Source organism: Capra hircus, chromosome 28, assembly GCF_001704415.2.
Source record: "Capra hircus breed San Clemente chromosome 28, ASM170441v1, whole genome shotgun sequence".
Classification (NCBI taxonomy): Eukaryota; Metazoa; Chordata; class Mammalia; order Artiodactyla; family Bovidae; genus Capra; species Capra hircus.
In genome coordinates, this window is record NC_030835.1 from 34921243 (window position 1) to 34946300 (window position 25058).

Consider the following 25058-nt stretch of genomic DNA (forward strand, 5'->3'; position numbering starts at 1 on the left):
AGGTTACTGAAGAAATCAAAAGGAAAATCAAAAAGTTTCTAGAAACAAATGACAATGAAAACATGACAACTCAAAACCTATGGGATGCAGCAAAAGTAGTTTTAAGAGGAAAGTTTATAGCGATACAATCCTACCTCAAGAAACAAGAAAAACATCAAAGAGACAACCTAACTTTACACCTAAAACAACTGGAAAAAGAAGAAGAAAAACCCAAAAGTTAGTAGAAGGAAAGAAATCATAAAGGTCTGAGCAGACATAAATGAAAAAGAAATGAAAGAAACAATAGTAAAGACTAATAAAACTAAAAGCTTATTTTTTGAGAAGATAAAGAAAATTGACAAACCTTTAGCCAGACTCATCAAGAAAAAAAGAATCAAATTAACAGTTAGAAATGAAAAAGGAGAGGTTATAACAGACAATGCAGAAATACAAAGGATTATAAGAAACTATTATGAACAACTATATGACAATAAAATGTATAACCTGGAAGAAATGGACAGATTCTTAGAAAAGTTCAATTTCCAAGACTGAACCAGGAAGAAATAGAAATTATGAACACCCAATTACAAGCACTGAAATTGAAGGTGTGATAAAAAATCTCCCAAAAAAACAAAACCCCAGGATCAGATACCTTCTCAGGAGAATTCTATCAAACATTCAGAGAAGAGCTAATGCCTATCCTTCTAAAACTCTTTCAAAAATTACAGAAGAAGGAACACTTCCAAACTCATTCTACGAGGCCACCATCACCCTGATAACAAAACCAGACAAAGACGACACACAAAAAGAGAAAACTACAGGCCAGCATCACTAATGAATGCAGATGCAAAAATCCTCAACAAAATTTTAGCAAACAGAATTCAGCAACACATCAAAAAGCTCATATACCATGTTCAAGTTTGGTTTATTCCAGGGATGCAAGGATTCTTCAATATAGACAAATCAATCAATGTGATAAAGCATATTAACAAATTGAAAGATAAAAACCATATGATAATCTCAATAGATGCCAAAAAAAGCCTTTGACAAAATTCAGCACCCATTTATGACTAAAACTCTTCAAAAAATGGGCATAGAAGGAACCTACCTCAACATAGTAATGGCCATATATGATGAGCCTACAGCAAACATTATTCTCAATGGTGAAAAACTGAAAGCATCCCTCCTAAGATTAGGAATGAGACAAGGGTATCCACTTTTATTGAATAATCCACTATTATTCAACATAGTTCTGGAAATCCTAGCTACAGTAATCAGAAGATAAAGAAATAAAAGTACTCCAGATCAGAAAAGAAGTAAAGCTCTCACTATTTGCAGATGACATAATACTGTACATAGAAAACCCTAAAGATAGTATCAGAAAATTACTAGAACTAATCAGTGAATTTAGCAAAGTTGCAGGATACAAAATCAATACACAGAAATCACTTATATTTCTATATACTAACAATGAAAAATCAGAAGGAAAAATTAAGGAATCAATCCCATTCACCACTGCAACAAAAAGAATTAAATATTTACGAATAAATTTACCTAAGGAGACCAAAGAACTGTACACATCGAAGATGACATAAACGGATGGAGAGATATTCCATATTCCTGGGTAGGAAGAATCAATATTGTGAAAATGACTATACTACCAAACCAAATCTACAGATTCAATGCAATCCCTTTCAGATTACCAATGGTATTTTTCACTGAACTAGAACAAAATATTTCACAATTCATATAGAAACACAAAAGACCCTGAATAGCCAAAGAAGCCCTGAGAAAGAAGAATGGAGCTGGAGGAATCGATCTTCTTGACGTCAGATTATACTACAAAGCTATAGTCATCAAGACAGTATGGTATTGGCACAAAAAACAGAAATATAGACCAACGGAACAAGATAGAAAGCCCAGAAATAAACCCATGCACCTATGGGTACCTTATTTTTGACAAAGGAGGCAAGAATATACAATGGGGCACAGATAGCCTCTTCAATAAATGGTGCTGGGCAAACTGGACAGCTACATGTAAAAGAATGAAATTAGAACACTTCCTAACACTATACACAAAGATAAACTCAAAATGGATTAAAGACCTAAATGGAAGACCAGAAACTATAAAACTCTTGGAGGAAAACATAGGCAGAACACTCGAGGACATAAATCAAAGCAACCTCCTCTGTGACCCACCTCCTAGACTAATGGAAATAAAAACAAAAGTAAACAAGTGGGAGATGATTAAATTTAAAAGCTTTTTCACAGCAAAGGAAACTCTAAGCAAGGTGAAAAGGCAACCCTCAGAATGGGAGAAAATAATAGCAAATGAAACAACTGACAAAGGATTAATTTCCAAAACATACAAGCAGCTCATACAACTCAATACCAGAAAAGCAAACAACCCAATCAAAAAGTGGGAAAAAGACCTAAAAAGACATTTCTCCAAAGAAGACATACAGATGGTTAACAAACAGATGCAAAGATGCTCAACATTGCTCATTATTAGAGAAATGCAAATCAAAATTACAATGAGATATTACCTTACACCAGTCAGAATGACCATCATCAAAAAGTCTACAAACAATAAATGCTGGAGAGAGTGTGGAGAAGAGGAAACACTCTTGCACTGTTGGTGGGAATGTAAACTGATACAGCCCCTATGGAAGATGGTATGGAGATTCCTTAAAAAACTAGGGATAAAACTACCATATGACCCAGCAATCCCACTCCCAGGCATATACCCTGAGGAAACCAAAATTGAAAGAGACACATGTATCCCATTGATCATTGCAGCACTATTTACAATAGCTGGAACATGGAAACAACCTAGATGTCCATCAACCAATGAACGGATAAAGAAGTTGTGGTACATATACACAATGGAACATTACTCAGCCATAAAAAGGAATGCATTTGTGTCAGTTCTAATGAAGTGGATGAACCTAGAACCTACTATACAGAGTGAAGTAAGTCAGAAAGAAAAAGATAAATATTGTGTTATAATGTGTATATACGGAATCTAGTAAAATGGTACTGAAGAACTTATTTACAGGGCAACAATGGAGAAACAGACATCGAGAATAGACTTATGGACATGGGGAGAGGGAAGGAGATGTATGGAAAGAGTAACATGGAAACTTACATTACCATATGTAAAATAGATAGCCAACAGGAATTTGCTGTGTGGCTCATGAAACTCAGACAGAGGTCTGTATCAACCTAGAGGGGTGAGGTGGGGAGGGAGATGGGAGGAAGGTTGAAACGGGAGGAGATATATGTATACCTATGGCTGAATCATGTTGAGGTTTGATGGAAAACAGCAAAATTCTGTAAAGCAATTATCCTTCAATAAAAAATTAATTTAAAAAACCCTTTGGATACTACATTAATTTCTTATAACTATGTGTCTAAAACAGTGCTTGAAACTGTTAACAGTGGATATGTGGGAAGAGAAAGTTTTATTTTCTCTTATATACTCTTACAGACTATCGGAATTATTTTTACCATATGAATTTCTTGCCTTTATTGAGAAAAACTGGGGGCTATATGTTTTTCTCCAAGTCTGTCTTCACATGTGCTCAACTGTGGCCACATGAAACAGAATTATTATTGCAGCTGCTCACTATTTACTTAATGAACTAGCACAGTCCTCCATTTCTGGCTTTTCCATCCTTGGGTTTGTTTGTAATGCATCCCTCCCCCTTGGGCTGGGGACTTAATTTGGACAATCTACCTGCCTATTGTCTGGCACTTCTCTGTGTCCAATTCTGGCCCTTTAACTCCTCACACTAATACCTATTGTGAGTCAACAGTGGATCAACTGCAGTTCCCCAGTCAGGTCCTAGAGTCCCAGCTCTCCAAGTCCTGCCTGTTTGACATGTATGTGACTAAGATTGAGAGGGTAACAGGCAGGAAGGCCAGGGGTCTCCAAATGGAGGAAATAGCCTGCAAGTGTCAGACATTTTTATCTCTCTTACGTGGCAGGAGGAAACTAGTGATATTTTTTCCTTCTCTATACAAATTTAAAAGGAGGTTTCTATTAAAATACCGTGTTGCCATAATGACACCTGGTTTCACCTGAAGTTAACTATTCTCAAACCCTGAGATAACCAATGCATCTTTCTTATGGAAATGTTTGTCTTAAGCTATGCTAATGTGCGATGCATTTACATCAAACTCTGTCTTCAAGTCAATCGCTCAGAACCTACTTGACAAACCAGTATGTTATACTCAGATATTGTTTCCCTAATGTATGTAAACAAAACTATTTGTATGGTAATCTGTCCTTCTACAAGATTCAAGTTAATCATTTTATGGCCCAGGATGAATCATCTGGTGCCAAGATTATCCCAAAATACATCTTATGGGTGAGGGGCATGGTGCCATTCTGAGTTTTAAGACATTGCTTTCTTTCATTAACAGACTGCTAGTGACTATATAACATCCAGCTGAAGACTAGCAGGGGGGTACTCTTTCTGCCCCCTTCTGATGCCTATGTCAGAAGCTTTCTCTATCTCCTTTATAGTTTAATAAAACTTTATTATACAAAAGCTCTAAGCAATCAAGCCTCGTTTCTGGCCCTGGATTGAATTCTCCTCCGGAGGCCAAGAATCCTGGGGTGTCTTTTCGTTCAACAACAACCTTTCAAGATCATCCAGCTAATTCCTGCTGATGAAGATTCTGGATTACAATTTGGCTCCCCAAATAGAGTTTTTCTATGGGAAAAAGACTATCAGCTTGTTATCTGAACTCTTAATGAGTGGAATGTGAGTACCCTGACTCATATGTCTGACTCAGGAGTCTGGTTAATGTGAGTCTGTCTTCAGGCGAATGATCCACTTCTACTTTCTAGATATTGAAGTTGAAAACAAGACCATGGGATGAGGCTAAATTACTGAGGTAAATATCTTCTTCTTTTTAGATTACTCTTCAGCCTCTCCAGCAGTATCCTTACCTCACTGCTCACCTTCATTCTATAATAGCACTAAGAATTTTAAGGAGGGAATTCTACCATATTTCATTAAAATGAAATATGGCCATTTTGTGAAGAGACAGGTAAGAGTTTTGTGGATGTGATCAGTTAGACTCAATAAGATACCACAGTTCTTAATAGGAAAACAAGTAAAATGCACAATTCAGCAATGGGATTTTGATACAGATTTTCCCAGCATTCTCCTTCATTATCAGCAGTTATCAACAGAAATATCAGAGAGATGGCTGCTGTGGTAGAATAGAAGGGAATGTGATCACCCACTCATATGGGGTGACAGGCTTTCAGCTATCAGATTATCATTCTGCTCCTGAAAAGGGAAATTCTTTCATTTACCTTCCTTCTCAGAGAATCACACTCATACGGGGTGACAGGCCTTCAGCTATCAGATTATCATTCTGCTCCTGAAAAGGGAAATTCTTTCATTTACCTTCCTGCTCAGAGAATCAGCTTCAACCTGATGATAACAGGAGCTGGAGGGGCAATGCTGGGCAGCAAAAAGATTTACTACTTCAGAAAATCTGAGTAATGAGGAAGGAAGATGTCTGGTGCTACACAAACCAGGCCAGGGCAGTTGTTAATTCTCAAGATTCAATGTTCAGTGACTTTCCCCCTTGATCTACCTCCTAAACTGATACATTCTGGGGTTAATCATTGTTTATGTTGCCTTTAGGGAACACTGAAAGAGTAGCAGTTTCTAGTGAACTGGTGGCTTGATCCCTGGATGGGGAAGATGCCCTGGAGGAGGGCATGGCAACCCACTCCAGTATTCTTGCCTGGAGGATCCCAAGGAGAGAGGAGCCTGGCAGGCTACAGTCCATAGGGTTGCAGACTCAGACATCACTGAAGCAAGCGACTAAGCACGTCCACACACACACATGCAAGAAAGATCCTTATAAGATCTTTATTTTGGAAAAAGAAAAAAAAGAAGGGCTAGGGATGAGCAATAGACACAGGGAGAGAAAATGAGAGACTGACTCTAGAGAAAAACAAATTATTCGTTGAGAAGATAAGGTAAAATAAGTAACTTAGAACAATCATCTAAGCAGGTTACTTCCCTAGGAGTATACTTTTTATCTCAACCACCTTGAAAGCTTTTTCTAAAATACATGGGTCTTTATATCTTCCCTGCAGTTTCTGACTCAAGGGATCTGGGGTTGGTCTTGAAGATCTGTGGAGTTACAAAGATTTTTCCTGGTGATTCCTCTAGGCATTTGAGGCTGAAAACCACTTCTTTTGTGATGAATGCCCTCATATATGACATGTCAGTCTCCCTAGCTACAATCTGCTTTTTGCTCTGAATTTAAAACTTTAGATTACTTTTCACTTTCTCCTCCTGCATTCATGGCAAAGAGGTTCAAATTCTATCAGGTTACTCCTGGTTTAATTAGATTCCTTGGCTCAAAACACCATGATCCTAAATAAATAAATAAAGAAGTAAAGAAAGAAGGCAAGAAATTTAAGTATGAATCATCACTAAACTCTGCAAAATTGCAGCCACAGTGCCACCTGCTGTAAGTTATGAAACACTGATGGGTGAATTAAATCCTTGGGAAAACCTGCAGTGTTCCTTGAGACCCAAAGAAGGGACCTGAAACAACAAAGGAGATGAAAACTCAGGGTGACAGCAATAAAGCAGGCTGTGAGTGAGGAAAATCTATCTCAGATGAGAATGCTAGATTCTACCTGTTGAAAAAGAAATGCGAAGGAGACAGGCGTAAAAAAAGGATTCTCTAGGGGAATTACAATAATTAAATCCAACTACTTCCTACTCTGTAGATATTTGGTTTTACTAAGCCTCCACTTTTAATAAACTCTACGGCTGTTGGCTTCTTCAAAATCTACCTGCACAAGCATTTGTAAGAGGCAAATTAAAAGGGGTTTTCAGATCTAAACAGTTCCCCTCTTAGCTCAGCTGGTAAAGAATTCACCTATAATGCAGGAGCCCCTGGTGTGATTCCTGCATTGGGAAGATCCCCTAGAGAAGGGAACGGCCCTGGAAAATGGAATGGCCCTGGAGAAGGGAACGGCTACTCACTCCAGTATTCTTGCCTGGAGAAGCCCATGGACAGCTGAGCCTGGCAGGTTATAGCCCATGGGGTTGCAAACAGTCAGACACAACTGAGCGACTTTCACTTTTCAGATCTAAAACTGAAAGGTTACTCTAGATAATGTGGCCTCTGACACAATAGTTATTAAGACCAGTCAGCTGGATTTGAACGTGTGCAAAACTACTCAGACTCTGGTCTGGTTCAACTGATTGACAGCAGTATGTAGTTATAAGACAGGTAGGAACTGAGGTATGGTTTGTATCTTGGAACTGAGTTTTCTTCTATAAGAAAGAAACACCTGAGATGAAAACTATGATGCCTCCAACCTCACCTCAGTCAAAGGCAAGGTACGTTTACTGTTAACATGTAGAGACAGAAATACCTACAACAGAGTTGGTCAGGGGTAGTCTATATGGACAGAAATTCTTCAAAATGAACAAAATCCAGGCTGTAGCTCAGTTCCAAGCCCATAGTTGAAAAGATCAACAAGCCTATTTCCTCATCTGCAGGTGAGGCAAACCCCTCTACCTTCTTTACACATATGTCATGTCATTGGGTAAAATCAGTCAAATAAAGGCAGTGGTCTTCCTAACCCAACTCTTATTCAAATAGTGCATGGATTCTTCTCATAATGAGTCCATTGACAAAATTTACAAAAGCAATGGAAATTCATTCCAAGAGCAAAATTCAAAATGTGGTCATCTAAGGATACCATTGACTTCCCTGGTGGCTCAGACGGTAAAGTCTCTGTCTACAATGAGAGCGACCCGGGTTCGATCCCTGGGTCGGCAAGATCCCCTGGAGAAGGAAATGGCAATCCACTCCAGTACTATCGCCTGGAAAATCCCATGGACAGAGGAGCTTGGTAGGCTACAGCCCATGGGGTTACAAAGAGTCGGACACGACTGAGCGACTTCACTTCAAGGACACCATTAGCACAACTTGAATAGGGTCAGATATGACTCATGATGTGACAAGGAGAGTCCAGGATATTTGGCAGCAGGGGTGGGAGGTGGTCTTCCTGTGGCGGGAGAGGGGAATCTAAGTCACATATTGTTCCCACTCTGTGACACGGGCCACTGCATATCCCCGTCTGAAACCATTCCTCCTTTCCATCAATCTTGAGGGGTTCACCAAGCATCACACCCGCTGGGACTGAATGACTCCAGAAAAACTTTATGACCCGAGGCTTGTGAATTTTGAGATTTAGAACCACTGTGGCGTTTCTCTTGGAATATTAATGAATCTCCCCTGGGTTAGTGTAGGCACAAATGCCTGCCCTTGATACTTATCCTCTGTGTCTTGTTGACTCCATCAGTCCTCCGCTTCCCTGCCTGCCTCTGGTCAGCCACTACCCCAAGTCTTCAGGGTCATGGGATACAGACACCAATGTGGTTTTAAAGGCAGCACACAGAAGAGGTGTTGTAGGATCTTTAAAGCACTTTCCTCCCTGGGCTTGGAATGGCAGGGTAGGGATGTGGAGAAGCAGGAAGGAGGTATTAGCGACTCTGGTGAAGGTTATTACTAGTGACTAGCCAGTACTTTGGCCACCTCATGCGAAGAGCTGACTGACTGGAAAAGACTCTGATGCTGGGAGAGACTGGGGGCAGGAGGAGAAGGGGACGACAGAGGATGGGACGGCTGGATGGCATCACTGATTCGATGGACGTGAGTCTGAGTGAACTCCGGGAGTTGGTGATGGACAGGGAGGCCTGGCGTGCTGCGATTCATGGGGTCGCAAAGAGTCGGACACGACTGAGCGACTGAAATGAACTGAGGCAGTCTACCAGCACCTAAGTTTTCTCTCTCCTTTATCTGTGTCCCTAATTCCTGTAAGAACCCTTGTTAACAGATTCTTATGTATCCTTCCAGAAAAATCATATACATAGTCCAACATATCTAATATATACATTTGTGTGAGTGGGTGATGTTGTATGTTAGGATTCTATCACAATACCGTTCAGGATCTTGCTTTTTTCCCCCACTTAAGTATAATTTGTATGTCTTTGCATATTAGCATATTCAAACTTATCTATTATTTGAAAAAGCTACATACTTTTCCATTATATGGATCTATCATAATATATTTAATTAGGACCCTATAGATGATAATTTATATTATTTTCAATTTGTGACAGCAACTAATATCCTTGGATATACAGACATATTTATGAATGAAATTAGATCAGTTAATACCAGTGGGACATAAGTACAAGTCAAAGATTAATACACTTAAAAATCTGATAGTCATTATAAAATTTCTCTAAAATTGTTAATTTAACTTCCTACTAGGAGAAGGCAATGGCAACCCACTCCAGTACTCTTGCCTGGAAAATCCCATGGACAGAGGAGCCTGGTGGGCTGCAATCCATGGGGTCACGACTGAGTGACTTCACTTTCACTTTTCACTTTCATGCATTGGAGAAGGAAATGGCAACCCACTCCAGTGTTCATGCCTGGAGAATCCCAGGGACGGCAGAGCCTGGTGGGCTGCCGTCTATGGAGTCGCATAGAGTCAGACACGACTGAAGCAAGTTAGCAGCACCAGCAGTGTTCATGAAGATGCCAGTTTTTCAATCAATTCAATAACTCTAGGTATTAACAGTTTTCAGGTGGCAACTGATTGTTTTGATTTGCATTCTTAATCTTTTCATAGAGCTGAGCATCTTTCCATATTTACAACCCCAATTTATTTTACAGTGAATTATCTAGTCATATAATTTGCTTGTTTTTCTTCTTCTGGATGTGATTAAGACCTTATAAATGAAGGAAACTGGCTCTTTGTTACAGTGTTGTGCTTTTCTTAGCTTGTCATCTGCCTTTGGAAAGAAACAACTATAAGGAAAATCTTAAAGTAATTTTCTATGCTTGCATGAGTCCTAGGTTTTATGTCATACAAACCCCTTTCCCCATTTAAAAATTGTTATTATTTCAAAAGTCAAATTCTGCTTTAACTTTCACTCATTTTTTCTTTCTTTTGCATTGAAGTTTATTTACTGATATGTCATTTGGGATTTATTTTGATGTAAAGAATTTGGCTGGCATTCATTTTTATCAATTTTTCCCCAAAAGCATATCCATGGTACTTACTTCTACCATTTATTGAATTATTTTTCACTTTATAATTTCTAAAGCCCCTTTTATCATTCTTTTAATTTCCATGTGTATCTAAATCTATTTCTAGACTATGCCATTGTTCTGTCATTCTCTAGTAAGAAAATTGTCTTCATACTAGTAAAGTAATGCTTAAAATTCTCCAAGCCAGGCTTCAGCAATATGTGAACCGTGAACTTACAGATGTTCAAGCTGGTTTTAGAAAAGGCAGAGGAACCAGAGATCAAATTGCTAACATCCGCTGGATCATCGAAAAAGCAAGAGAGTTCCAGAAAAACATCTATTTCTGCTTTTGTGACTATGCCAAAGCCTTTGATTGTGTGGATCACAATAAACTGTGGAACATTCTTCAAGAGATGGGAATACCAGAGCACCTGACCTGCCTCTTGAGAAACCTGTATGCAGGTCAGGAAGCAACAGTTAGAACTGGACATGGAACAACAGACTGGTTCCAAATAGGAAAGGAGTACATCAAGGCTGTATACTGTCACCCTGCTTATTTAACTTCTATGCAGAGTACATCATGAGAAACGCTGGACTGGAAGAAGCACAAGCTGGAATCAAGATTGCCGGGAGAAATATCAATAACCTCAGATATGCAGATGACACCCTTATGGCACAAAGTGAAGAAGAACTAAAGAACCTCTTGATGAAAGTGAAAGAGGAGAGTGAAAAAGTTGGCTTAAAGCTCAACACTCAGAAAACTAAGATCATGGCATCTAGTCCCATCACTTCATGGCAAATAGATGGGGAAACAGTGGAAACAATGGCTGACTTTTTTGGGGAGGGCTCCAGAATCAATGCAGATGGTGACTGCAGCCATGAAATTAAAAGACACTTACTCCTTGGAAGGAAAGTTAAGACCAACCTAGATAGCATACTGAAAAGCAGAGACATTACTTTGCCAACAAAGGTCCATCTAGTCAAAGCTATGGTTTTTCCAGTGGTCATGTATGGATGTGAGACTTGGACTGTGAAGAAAGCTGAGTGCCAAAGAATTGATGCTTTTGAACTGTGGTGTTGGAGAAGACTCTTGAGAGTCCCTTGGACTGCAAGGAGATCCAACCAGTCCATCCTAAAGGAGATCAGTCCTGGGTGTTCATTGGAAGGACTGACGTTGAAGCTGAAACTCCAATACTTTGGCCACCTGATGCAAAGAGCTGACTCATTTGAAAAGACCCTAATGCTGGGAAAGATTGGAGGTGGGAGGAGAAGGGGAAGACAGAGGATGAGATGGTTGGATGGCATCACCGACTCGATGGACATGGATTTGGGTGGATTCTGGGAGTTGGTGATGGACAGGGAGGCCTGGCATGCTGCGGTTCATGGGTCGTAAAGAGTCAGACACGACTGAGCTACTGAACTGAACTAGTCTTTTATATAATAAAAGACTAGTTCATAATAATTCTCATTATTCCTTTGAGATGTTTATTTTTTCCTAGAGTAATTTTAGCATCATTATATCTATCTCTAACTTATACCACCTCAGTGGTATAGGTGCTCAACTTGGAGCTCATTTACGGATTCATCTATTTCCAGGTAAAGGTTAATATTTTGTCTAATTTTTACTTCCTAGTCTAGGGTCCCATGTACGGTAATTTCTGATTTGCCAGTATCCGAAATGCAGGTTACAAAAGAGTGATAAAACCATATAAAAGCTTTAACATCTGTTGATTTTAAAATCAAGAGTAGGAGTAATTTAAGCCAGGATATTCAATATAAAAAGTATTTTTGGACATCAGTAATTTCAGCTAACATCATTAAGGTGAACAAATACCTAAGCTTTCAACATGTTCTACAAGGAAATAACTTTACCTGCTGTCCTAGAATATATGAACCTCAGGTTAAAGGGTTTGCATTAATTCTTCCAGTTCTAAGGACTTTGCTTGATATTCTATTAATTATCAGGCTGATGCAGATGTGCAAAGCTGGCAGAAATGCTTCATGTTCCACAAAACATGAGAATCTTTAAAAAGCCACACAGCTGTTTGCTGTGTACACTACTTTATATTACGCACTCTTAAGGAATAAGCATAGAATTCTTTGAACTGAATAAGCAGGAGAATTTTTTTCATTCATATGAGATCAAAGTGTGAACTTACTGTTAGCATGTCATCACACTTCATGTCTGGTGTATCGCCATCTTCACTTTTATTGTAGAATTTTCGGAAAAAATTGAATGCCACGACAGTATATAGGTATACAACGACAGCCAATAAGCCAACAGTTAATACAAGCTGGAAAGCAATGTGACATTGAACATATATTAGAAATACAAGTCAGTGGATTTACTGACTAAAAGCTAACGGAATCCACTCCTTATAATCATCCTTTACTTATACCCTCAGTGGGGAAATCTATTGTCATGGTCTGTTTATTTTATCAAGTTGTCAGATTACTTTATGTAAAACTTGACTGCTTGATTGAATAATAAATGCATACTATTGCTGGAATACGAGTAATTGCTGATTTAGTTTCCTATCCAAATTCAATTTGGATAATTATTAATTAATATTTATTTAAATAAAATTTATTCAAAATGATTAATTTAATAATATTAATAAGCAGCTTAATTCATTTTCTATTATCTAAATATTTGGTGGTAGATACTATACTAGATACTTCCTTTTCATAAGGTCAATTCCCTTTAAATAATTTACATGCCTAATAAAAACTATCTCATTTTTGTTATGATAGTAAGAGGGGTTGTAAATCATGTTTTCCTTCAATAACATCCTAAATTAAAATAGGAATTTCTTTTAACACCTGGAAATGCATAACTGTTAGTAGTATGTAATATAAAAAAAAATAAAACTAAGAAGTCTGGCTTTGTTACTATAAAGCAGTGATCAAAGGGAAAGACTCCTTTAATAATATATTTACTTTTTTGGCTGTGCCATGTAGCATGTAGGATCTTAATTTCTGCAGGGATTGAACCCACGCCCCTGCATTGGAAGATCAGAGTCTTAATCACTGGACTGCCAAGGAAGTACTGGGAAACACACTTCAAAATAGTGTTAGTTATTTGGTATTAAAGGCTAATTTTCTCATTGTATAAATAAAATTCACAGTTTGAAAGGTCTTCTTTCAGCTGTATGTAATTTTTAATTCCAAACTATACACTATATATATATGCATGTATATATAAACACATTTTATAGAATGTGTATACATATGAATATACACATAATTTGTATATGAATATTTTGGGGGCTACCCTGGGGGCTCAGATGGTAAAGATCTGCCTGTACTGCGGGAGACCCGGGTTCAATCCCTGGTTTGGGAAGATGCCCTGGAGAAGGGAAAGGCTACTCACTCCAGTATTCTTGCCTGGGGAATTCCACAGAGAGAGGAGCCTGGCGGGGTTGCAAAGAGTCGGACATGACTGAGCAACTAACACTTTCACTTTCATGTATATTTTTTAAATGTGCTTTCCACCAAGCTGGTGAAAATACTTTTCTGGTTCCATCACAGAAATTCTAAACACACTAAAATACATTATTTTTTATGTCAACTTCCTCTGATTACAACATACCCCTTATGTTGTGGTGGCATATATTAAGTCTTTTAAAATTCATTTTATAATTATCTGGAAAAAAACATGTCTTAATAGAGGGCTTAATTCACTCCTACCAATTAAGTACAAAGCCACTGTAAATTTTACATGTTTACTATAAGACTAAGCTCTCTATATCTCTGCAAATGGAAATGTGATACCTCAAGAAGAGAGGGAATGGAATTTAGAAACAAGGAAAAGTTTAGCAATTGAGAATAGTGCTAGATTTTTTGTGTGAAAATACTCCACAGATTTACCATCTCCAATTCTTTGAATATGCTTGGAGCTCAAAATTAATCCACTAACTGATCAACGAATAAGCACAGTATAGTTTTTGTCACTGGATTTATGCTGTGCCGTGCACACCATACTCATATGCAGAAACTAGAGTGACATATATAAGAACAGCATGCTGAAACTTAGAAAACTGAAGGTCATGATAATGTGAATTTAACTGTGGACATAGTTCAAGGTTTTAGGAAGGGTACCAATTTTAAAATATGCTGGATTATAAAATTCTGGAAAAAGAAGAACTCTTTTACTCCAAGTAAATAACATAGAATGTGTTACCTCTCAGTGGACACTTGATAAATAGAGAATGATTGATAAGTTTATTAATAATGAAAGTTTTAACATTACAAGTGTGTTGCATTAGAACATAAGCTGATTATCTGAAATTAAGCCAACTTTCCTCTAAGCAAGCATGACCTTGTCAAGTGTGAAAATTATTACTCTTTTTGCCTAATATAAAAGTGGAGAAGAGAGCCCAAGAATATCCGGTTTAAAATACTGTATTAAATTACAGATGCAGCATCTGTTTTGTTACTAATGCAACCAGTGTGTTAGGATGTTGCAGCTTACTTTGGTTTCCCCACAGTATCAAAAAAAGCAAATATTAGGAATAAAACAATAACTATTTTTCCTGAGAATTTACTGTGCCAGGGCCTGTGCTAAGACCTCCATATTTATGTTTTTATTTTAAATTCTCACAAAACCCTGGTATGGTAGGTACTTTTGTTGTTTTCATTCAAAATGAGGGAGTTGAGATTTAGGAATGGTAAATAATTTATCCAGGGTCACAAAGCTAAATCAGTCAAACCAAGACTTGAACGTAGGTCTAGGGGACTCTCAAACTACAAATCCTTATGGTTTCCAGGAGAAAAAGTACAGCTCCTCTATCCATAAAAGCTTTAAAACTGTACACTGTCATTTGAGGTTTGGTTTTACTTCTGTTGGAATATTTGTTAATTTTTTCAGTTTGTGCAGGGGAAAGAAAAGATAAACGTTTACCTGTTTGCCATTGTGAGTTACTGATGACAAGATGGTTCTTAACGTCTTGAATCCCATAGCGATGTCCAGAAGATGAGCAGCAAAAAAAAAGTTGTTGTAGTGTCCAAGAATGGACATGGTCATATACCAGGCAAGGTAGAGGAAGGACTATTAAGATGAAATCAGAGAAAAGAATGTCAGAAAATAGAATATATATTATGGTCAAAAGCAACTCTGATCTCATTCTAAATGCTCCATTGACTTTATCTTTTGATTATATATTCATATAATTCCAATTAGTTATATGAGTTTGTGTATTTTATTTTTATTTAGTTCATTCTGCAGAGTTCAATGCCACCCATTCTCTCCTTTATACCAGAGTGGTTGTTTTTATTTATCCTCCCACAGAGAAAAATGAATTGACTCACTATTCAGGAGCAGCTTATATCAGCCTCAGCGCTACTGATAGTTTGGGCCAGTTAACTCTTTGTCACGGGTGCCATCATGTGCATTGTAGGATGGTTTGCAAGCAGCATTCCTGGTCTCTACTCCCCAGCTGCCACCGGCATTCCCTTCTCCCAGTCATGACAACCCAAAATATCCTTATATGTTGCCATGTGTGGCTGAGCTGAGTGACCTTCTTTTTTTCAGGGAAGCTGCTTCCACTGTTAGATGAGAAGCTAGCTGAAAGACACCGTACTAGCAGTTGGCAAAAGATATTTCAGGACGAGTTTGAGCTCTTTGGAGGGTTCCCTAAGACACCCAGGATTCTGGGCCATGACTGGATGAGGCAGGGGTGGAGACAGAGGTTAAGAGTACGCGGGAGAAGGGTGTCACAGGTCTTTAGGAAAATGGAAGTAAGGTTCACTCTAAAAGTCAGTGCTAAGATTGGAGTGAGATTTTTTGAAACTAAATGAGATGTCCAAGGAAGAAAGCACAGAAGAGAGAACAGCAGAAGGCCTTAGGGGATATTCTTACATTCCTTTCTGAGTGGATGTGAGAAGATGGCAAAAAAATTAAGAAGCAAGAATGAGGGGATGAGCTGAGATCTACAGAAAAAATTGTAGTCAATGTGTTCAGCCATGTTTCAAGATTCTCTCTCACAACTCCCCAGCAGCAAATAGTAGCATTAAAAACAATGGACAGTAACAGTTATTTGAACTGAAAATTCTAAGATTCAAAAATGTCAAGCTATTGAACCAATGAGGTACTATAATGCGATTGTCTGCCTTGACAGCTGGTGGCTTTTAGTCATGGGTGATATTTTTCATAATATTTGTATATATATGTGGGTCCTATAGTTTAACTCATAGGCTCTTTGATAAAAGGAAGATCCATCAACAAAAAGAACACAATAATGTACTTAACTTGGCAGAAACAAATGGATTGCAATCAATGTTAAGAAAAACTTTAAACAACTTATTTAGAAGTTTCTAACATCTGTAAAAATTTTGAAGAATGCCATTGTTTAACTAAAACCTGAATGAAAATACACATGAATTTTCATGTTTCATTTTCTTATATAAATATATTTTCATTTTAATCTTTCAGCTATTGAAAGAAATGGAATGAAAGATGGGCTGATGAATCATGTATTTCTGTGGGGTTTTCTCAGATATGGTCAGTATTAAATGAACCGATATTTGAGTAACTTTCTTAAGCAGCCATCTTTCCACCGGCTGAAGCCCAGCAAACTCATCTAATCAGAGTGTGTTTTACTTTGTGGTATTGAAGGTAGCTTACGTTGTCAGTGAAAACGACTCCTAGTTTCCACATCTGATACTTCACATCAATAGAGTTCAGTCTGGAAAAACAAAAGAATTTGTAGATAGGTACATGAAGCAAAGGCTCACAGGCTTGCAAGAGCCTGCTGGCGTTCACTCCCCATGGGATGGGGTAGGGCTGGCAACCATCTCAGAAGATCAGTTCTAGCTCAGGCGCCCAGGGAAGAGGTTGAGAGCTCCGTTGGACAATGTATTCCAGAATTTTGTGATTTTTTTTAGAGGAATCTTAGAAAACGAAACAAAGCATCATTATATCTTCTATTATTTAAAAATAGGTTTTTTTGACCTTTTCTTTTCTCTACATTAAATGTAAGATAAACACTTTATGTCTATTCCTGAAAATTGTACAAATTAACCAACATAGGTATATCAAGACTTTCCTCCCTAACTTTTAGCTATACATTTGTAATTGCATACCAACAGAATTATTTTTAGTTTAATTAATAAAAACCTGCATAAATATCCACATTTACTTTATAACTGTACTGATTTTGCCAGTGAAAGGGCTTACTGGTTCTGTTTTTGTTTCCTTTTAATTTCAGAAATGCCCCTTCTCACATCCTTCTCTATCCATAAAGGAATTTAACCCTTCCCCTGCTTGGTTCCCACAGCACTTCGTAGTCACCTCCCTTTATAATCATTTCCCAGTTTTGTAGCTGTAGGTGTGTATGTATGTACATGTATTTACACCTCTCTCAGTAGTCTCTAAAATCCCCATCACCAAGCACATTATATGATACAGTCAGTGTATCATATAATATTGACTAATGTTGAATGAATGAATTGAAACATAAATATTTTTGATCTTTGCAGAATAAAATAGACATGTATTGAAATATACTTTTCAGCTTTCTTTTTTCAGAACTTGCATTGGTTTATAGGGCTAGAAATTATAATTTTGTTAGCCTTCCCATAATTCTAGGAATTGATATAATAATAAGATGTAATTTTTAGTGCTATTTTTAAAAGGGCTTCTCTAGAGATGATGTTTTAGTCTTTTTTGTTTGTTTTAGTCTTTAATTACTTTTTTAATCATTTCTTTAATTAGGCCAATCTTAAGTTATAAGTGCAGTGATAAATAGTTTATCATCTAAAGTTGATTTTTTTTTTAAGTTGATTTCACAGGAGGTTTTTCCCCTTGGAGTTAGGTTTAATTTACTTTAGCCTAGAATCTTTTACTTTTAAGGAAATAAAACTGTCTTTGAGTTGTAATTTTGTTATTTTAAGTAATCATTTTTAAAGTTTCATGAATATTTACAATAGGTTTCAATATAACAATACTTTTTCTTGAAAAGATCAACACACTGGGACAGTTTGCATGAGAGCATAATTGTATTCCATGAAACCAATCCAAAATAAAATAAAGGTTTTATCAGGATGTCTGAATTTCCCATGGTACTTTCGTGATTCAAAAATTTATTCTTATGATTAGTTCTTTTCCATCCCTATCATTATTTAGGGTAGCAAGTCCTACCAACTGCATGAAAAGCATTTTGCAGTACACAGTGCTCTCTTCTCACTAATGGTGGCAAGAATGCTCTTTGGGCAGAGCTGACGCCACCCTCAGGGATGGAGCACAGCTGATCTAGACCAGTCACAGCCTCCCCAGCCACAGGGTTTGGTTCCGAGGTAAACTAGAAGCCCGAGAGCTCTGAGATATAAGCGCCCCTCTCACTCCATGAAGACACAGTGAAGAAGCATGCAGGCTGTCTGGCTGTTGGAGGCCATTCTACCCCAGGAGGGCGGGTGGCCACCTATTTAAATGCGCATGTTTGTCGCTGCTGTTGTTTGGTCGCTAAGTCACTTCCAACTCTTTTGCTACCTCACGGACTAGCCCGCCAGGCTCCTCTGTCCATGGAATTTCCCAGGCAAGAATTCTGGAGCAGGTTGCCACTTCCTTCTTCAGGGGATCTTCCTGACCCAGGGATTGGACCCAGGTCTCCTGCATTAGCAGGTGGATTCTTTACCACTGAGCCACCAGGGAATCCCAAATGTGCACATACCAAGCCCTCTATATTTGATTGATAAATACATGCACACACAGATACATGAATCATCCTGCATGCAAATGTTCTCATTAAGATAATATTCATATAGAAACCAGATCATCTTTTAAAACTCCATCTTTTTAAACACTTTAATAAAGGAACACTACATGTAAATTTTTTCCTAGTGATGTGTGTTATTCACTAGCAAACTGTAATTTTATTATCCCTATTTAATGGTATTAATAAAATCCACATTAGTTTCTTGGTACTTTTCTAGCGGTCAAACCTGCAAATATTTACCATGTAAAACAGTGGAAAATTCCACTAATTTACAACTGTTCATAGTAAAACAGTAGTCTAAACTTTTCTGTTTTTTCAGACTTATTTTCCAGTCACAAATATGACCATGTAAAATGCATAATTCAGTGAAAGTGAAAGTTGCTCAGTTGTGTCCGACTCTGCAACCCCAAGGACTGTATAATCCATGGAATTCTCTAGGCCAGAATTCTGGAGTGGGTAGCCTTTCCCTTATCCAGGAGATCTTCCCAACCCAGGGATCGAACCCAGGTGTCCTGCATTGCAGGCACATTCTTTACCAGCTGAGCCACAAGGGAAGCCCATGTAAAATGCATAATTCAGTAAAACTATTTAATTCTACCTTGCTTATCAGGGATCTGAAAATGTTGGTGGGAAACTCAGCATACTTTTCACCACTGTCCTTGTTTCACATGATATTCTAACATAAAGGTCTTAATGCCTAAGGGTTATCAACTGTGTTTCTTCTTATATATAGTGATTTGGTCTTTAGGAAACGTATTTGTTTTCTTAAAGTACCAGATAATACTTTAAACTTAAGTTCATAATTTCTGTTACATATTTGCTTATTGAACTACTTTAAACTGGGTTCACATTATTTTTAGACTCAACTAGTTCTAACCAAGGCTTCAGAGAGAAAAAAAAAAAATGACCAAAAAGATAGGTCAGCCAAAGTGTCTTTTTTAATGCTAACTAAAATATTTATCTAAGACAATCTAACACTGCTCTACAGAACCTTAAATATTTATGTTTTCAAAGAAATCATCACATACCTAGTTGACTGACACCTTAAATGCACCTAAATAAGGGACAGTAACCACTGCTTTTTTCTAAAATTGTTGTGACTACAATAAGAAATTACTTTTTAAAAGCATGTGGGCTTTACATTTATTTTCAGATTATAGTTGATTAAATTTGTAAAATAGAAATAGATGTATATATACATATACTCACACTACACGTGTGTGTGAAAGTCAGTTTCTGGTGAAGTCAACCAGTTTACATTCTCCTAGTTATATCATAACATTCCATGCAAATACTATATAAGGGTGCCTCATTTTAATGTAAACTTTCTAAGTAATAGTATGATAACATGGTACCAAGTCTTTGCTATTTAAATAAAATAGAACAATTATAATAAAAGGATATGAACTTTGAACATTTCTAATAAAAGGCTTACATGACTCCCTTTTCCAAAATAAGAAAATTAACTTCTTTTCAAGTAGGAAGCTTTAAGAAAACATAGTCAAATATTATATTTTTGTACCTCTGACTTCGACTTAAGTGGCATTTAGGGGTAAAAAGGCAAATCAAATTAAGAACATAAATCTTTTTTTCTTGCTTTATATAAATAATAAAAAAAGACATGTTCAAAAGTTATAGATTAAATCTAATGATTCCAGAGCTCAGAAGTACAAAAGCAGATTTTGTGTATATACTGTTTCGCTCATCTCTCTGTTCTTCTGACATTGAAGGAAAGGAAATCAATGCACTAACAAATTTAGAAGTGTATTCATTTTTCCTCCTTTCTACCTACATCTTGAATAGAGCAGAATTAACACTCACACAGCTGACAGGGAGCTGTCTTTCTTTGGCTTCTTCTTTTCCCGGGCATCACTGAAGTCCAAGGCAGCTTTGTCCATGCCAAGTAACTCGCTGATTCTGTCTCGGCCATAGAACTCTCCATATTTATCCATAACCTGGGGCAAGAATAAAAGCATTTTACAGACCTCCACCATTAAGTAGTCTCATCTCTGTACACACATACAAGCATCAGAGGATTTTAACACATAATATATGTATTACTTTCAAGTTCACTTAAAAATCTAACTTACAGCTCATGTTCTATGATCATACTATTAAGGTCTAAGTGAATTTAACAGCATTTATTTATTTAGGGCAGGCTGCACCGCATGTGGGATCTTAGTTCCTCAACCAGGGATCGAACTTGCACCCCCTGCATTGGAAATGTGGGGTCTAAGCACTGGACTGCCAGGCAAGTCTACTTAAAGCATTTTAAATAATACCTAGCTGAAGAACATGATTTCCAAGGCAAGAGGAAGGCATGCAAATAGAAGATGGGCTGAAGGAAATGGGTAAAGGGGTGGTGGGAGGTAATGGAATAAGGTAACTTCAACCAAATTCATACTTTATGCCGGGAATTATGCTAAGAATTTTGACTTGTTTTCCATCATGGGGCTCTTATTAGCATCCTGCTCTGCAGACAAAGAAACTGTATCTTAGAGAATGTAACGTGCCCAGGGTTGGTAGGCCTGGCAAAAGAGCAGATGAGGAAGCATCCAGGAAAGGCTGACTCAGCAAAGGTCTCCTGCATAGAGCACAGCACGCCACTGGGACGGTCACGACATGCTGGTATTCCCTCTGTGGTCTCCACCTGAACCTGAAACCTCGTCACCATCCTCAGGTCTTCAGTTAATTCTAGTATAGATGTTTTATCCATCACTAGAATCACTTCTTAGCAACCCCCTTGATTTCCTTGCCCCTCTGTCCTGTCACATTGGCCTGGCTTTGCCCAAGTACTGGGTTTTTAAATCAATGCCTAGACATGGGCTCACAGATCACCTGTGAGCTCAGTACCTCTGTCTCTTATATAGCAACACTTGGCCTAGGGTTTATATACCATGAGGATCCTGCACATCAGTGAAAATGGAGGCAACAGCAAAAGTAATGAAAGAAGCCCAGAAGCAGAGAGAACTGGCAGCAAAGAGGGGTAAGAAAGCAAGAAAAAGGGATGCAGGAGAAACAAAGGCACTGGGAGCCAGAGAGAAAGGAGGGGGATTGTTAAATAAAAGATTAGAGTAGGTGATGGAAAAATATCTAAACAGAAAGAAATTTAGCAGAAATTAGCAGAAATTAAAATAAGCATTTCTGGAATGTGTACAAACAGGTAGAGTGAAATAAAACATAAAAGAGCAATGGTAGTTTAAAATCCTATGAATGTATACTATTCAGGTTCATTAGAACAATTTGTTTTGCATTATTCTCCCAGTACTGAAAAGGGGCTGGGCTGATCTGAGTGGGAGTTCTTTAGGGGTTATATTCTCACCCAGGAGCACAAATTGGATCCCAGAGCAGGAACGCCATGAAGAGTCTTAGCCGCAATTACAATTTGTCTACTTATTTGACTCTAGATATATCATTTCCTTTGGAGACAACTTAACGTTGCTTCTTTATACTGTTAAATAATTAATATGAATAAAATATTCAAATCATCTATTTTAAATTACTTAAAAATTATTCTTTCAAAGCTCTGGCCTAATTTGGATGACTCATTAGTGCAATGCTACTGCTTTGTGGTCACAAGGAGACAAAAAACTTGCACCGAAACGAAAATCAGCACACATTCCGCTCCTTCCAACTAGAAAGTCTTGAGGGTTTTTTGTGTTGTTCTGTTTTCTTTAATGCGCTTCATTTGAAATGATGTACTTGATTTAAATTCTTGGCAAACTCTCTTTCTCCCCTCAGACTGGTAACAAAAAATTTGCAGCTGCTAATCACCAAACACCCTCTGAGTCCCCCTAAACTGGTGGAATCAAAGGGGGAAAAGATCACTTCATTCAGCAGATATTTGTGGCCATTCTACCTCAGACCATATATATACATGAGAGCTACAACTCATTATGGTACATGGCATGAGTTGATTCAGCTTGGCAACTGGAGGGTTCAAGGAATAAGGAGGAGCTGCAAAATAATGTTGACTGTATTTTACAATACACAAGTACTATGTATGCATTATTATATTTTCTTTAAAAAGTGATCTACATTTGAAAATATGTGGTAGGAAGAGCATAGATAATGCTTGACTCTCAAAATCAGAGCTGATAGTCTTATTATCTGTCTTCTTTTTACCATCCTATGATGCATTGTGCATCAGAAGAAAAAAACTATCAAAATAAAAAGGTCTTTGAAGTTTATATAAAGTAAATAAAATTTAGTCATCTGTTGTTATACAACTTTACTTCTTTATTGTAAGGGAGGATCCCAGCCCTGGTAACTTAGCTGTCTTATCAGAAAAGAACCTTCAGTCAGTCACCCAATCTCAGAGAAAATTCTTACCAGTTCTTTTTAATGTACAGGCTGAGCATGTTTAATCGTCTGAGTCAGAGGATGGGTGGATGAGCAATGCTTCTTTAATTTTTAGCTGCAGAGTATGGATTTCTTGTGAAATTTTTGAAACTCATATTCAATCCTATTTCCATTTTGAAATGACACTGACAGATAAAGCATACCTCAATATCTCATTCTACATATGAGCCACAGCAAATTAAAATCTGAATTGCATTTTAGGAAAAAATAGAAAATTTAAAGTGCTCTAATTAGTATTACCTTTCTTTTAACAAATTTGTCCCAGTAGTTGTTGGGAAATGACCTAAAAGATACAAAAGCACAGAAGTAAAATATAGTATCATTTAAAAAAATGATAAATAACAATATATTGTTTGGAATAAACAAAATACTAAAAATAATATGTAAACATGTTTTTTCCACAGAAATTACAGTGTATTTTTCCCATCTTATTCCATAATTTTCTATAAGAATATTAAATATTATTTTAAATGTTAATATATCCATGTAAATCACAAAACATATGGACTAATATTGTTATGGATAAACATATGAACATGTTTATTAATAAGGAGTTATATTTTTATTTGTGTACAATATGTCAATATATACATTTCTTTGTCAATTGTCCTTAAAACATTAAAGTATCTAAAAATCTGTCCTTGTTTCTCTTATGAAGTTTAAAAAAAAAACTCATTCCCACCTTGAGAAAACTCAAGGAAACTGAGCATAGTATCATCACATGATGCTGGCATCTTGAGAATTCACCTAAGGGGACACACTTGATTGGATTTAGTATTAGTAAATAGAGTTGCTAAACAAAATATTGGGCTTCCCTGGTAGCTCAGAGGTTAAAGCGTCTGCCTGCAATGTGGGAGACCCAGGTTCAATCCCTGGGTTGGGAAGATCCCCTGGAGAAGGAAATGGCAACCCACTCCAGTATTCTTGCCTGGAGAATCCCATGGACTGTGGGCTACAGTCCACAGGGTTGCAAAGAGTCAGACGCAACTGAGTGACTTCACTTTCAAACAAAATACTGAGCATTTAGAGTAACTGTTTATATGGCTATGTGCTATGGCTGGTCGCTCAGTCGTGTCTGACTCTTTGCGACCCCGTGGACTGTGGCTCATCAGGCTCCTCTGTCCATGGGATTCTCCAGGCAAGAATACTGGAGTGGGTTGCCATTCCCTCCTCCAGAGGATCTTCCCAACCAAGGGATCGAACCTGGGTCTCCTGTATTGCAGACAGATTCTTTACCGTCTGAGCTACAGGGCTGCCCTTCAAATGTTAATAACACACATATAAATCATCCCCATTTGAACTTACTAGAAATCATAACTTTTTAAGAATAAAAAAAATAATTACAATTAAAAAGAATTTATTTCACTAAAGTAGTACAAACTACTAAAAAATATTGTATCATTAATACCTCTAATAGTGTATATTAGACTTCAATGATGGATTTATATCTGAAGCAACAGCTAGTCATTTGGATTTTGATCTTGTAAGGCTAAATAATTAGCACACAGAAAAAGCACTTGTTTTTTCCGTCATATTTTACATGTCATAATGCTTAGCTAGGTATATACCAGACTGCTGGATGATACCAATTAAAAACTTCCAACTCAGATTAAACAGGTGAAATTCAATATTCTTGCCTTTAATGCTACAACCCTTTCCTTAATGAATAATTTTGGCTTTCTCTATGCTTTTCTGTGAGATAACCTTGCATTGCAGGTTGTGTACACACTTCCCTGAACACTGAGTAATGGACGTTAAGTTCCATTACTGCTGTGGAAATGGACTTAAAGCCATTTTTGATGGAGGAAATCAGAACACACAGGGCAAAAATTGATGGCATCCATTAACAGGATGATGGAGCTCAGTCATTTGGTTTTCTTGGCTGAATATATAACTATT

At 37.4% G+C, this 25058-nt stretch overlaps 1 protein-coding gene across 1 annotated transcript in view; it reads right to left on the reverse strand.

The window, feature by feature from the left end:
• Window positions 1-25058, reverse strand: part of RYR2 (ryanodine receptor 2) — an 814256-nt gene that overhangs the window by 23650 nt on the left and 765548 nt on the right. Inside the window, exons 96-100 of the mRNA XM_018042460.1 lie at window positions 23400-23442; window positions 20619-20752; window positions 16709-16769; window positions 14987-15133; window positions 12243-12377 (exon numbers count right to left, since the gene is read on the reverse strand). Coding sequence (XP_017897949.1) covers window positions 12243-12377; window positions 14987-15133; window positions 16709-16769; window positions 20619-20752; window positions 23400-23442 — 520 coding nt within the window. The remainder of the gene's footprint in view (window positions 1-12242; window positions 12378-14986; window positions 15134-16708; window positions 16770-20618; window positions 20753-23399; window positions 23443-25058) is intronic.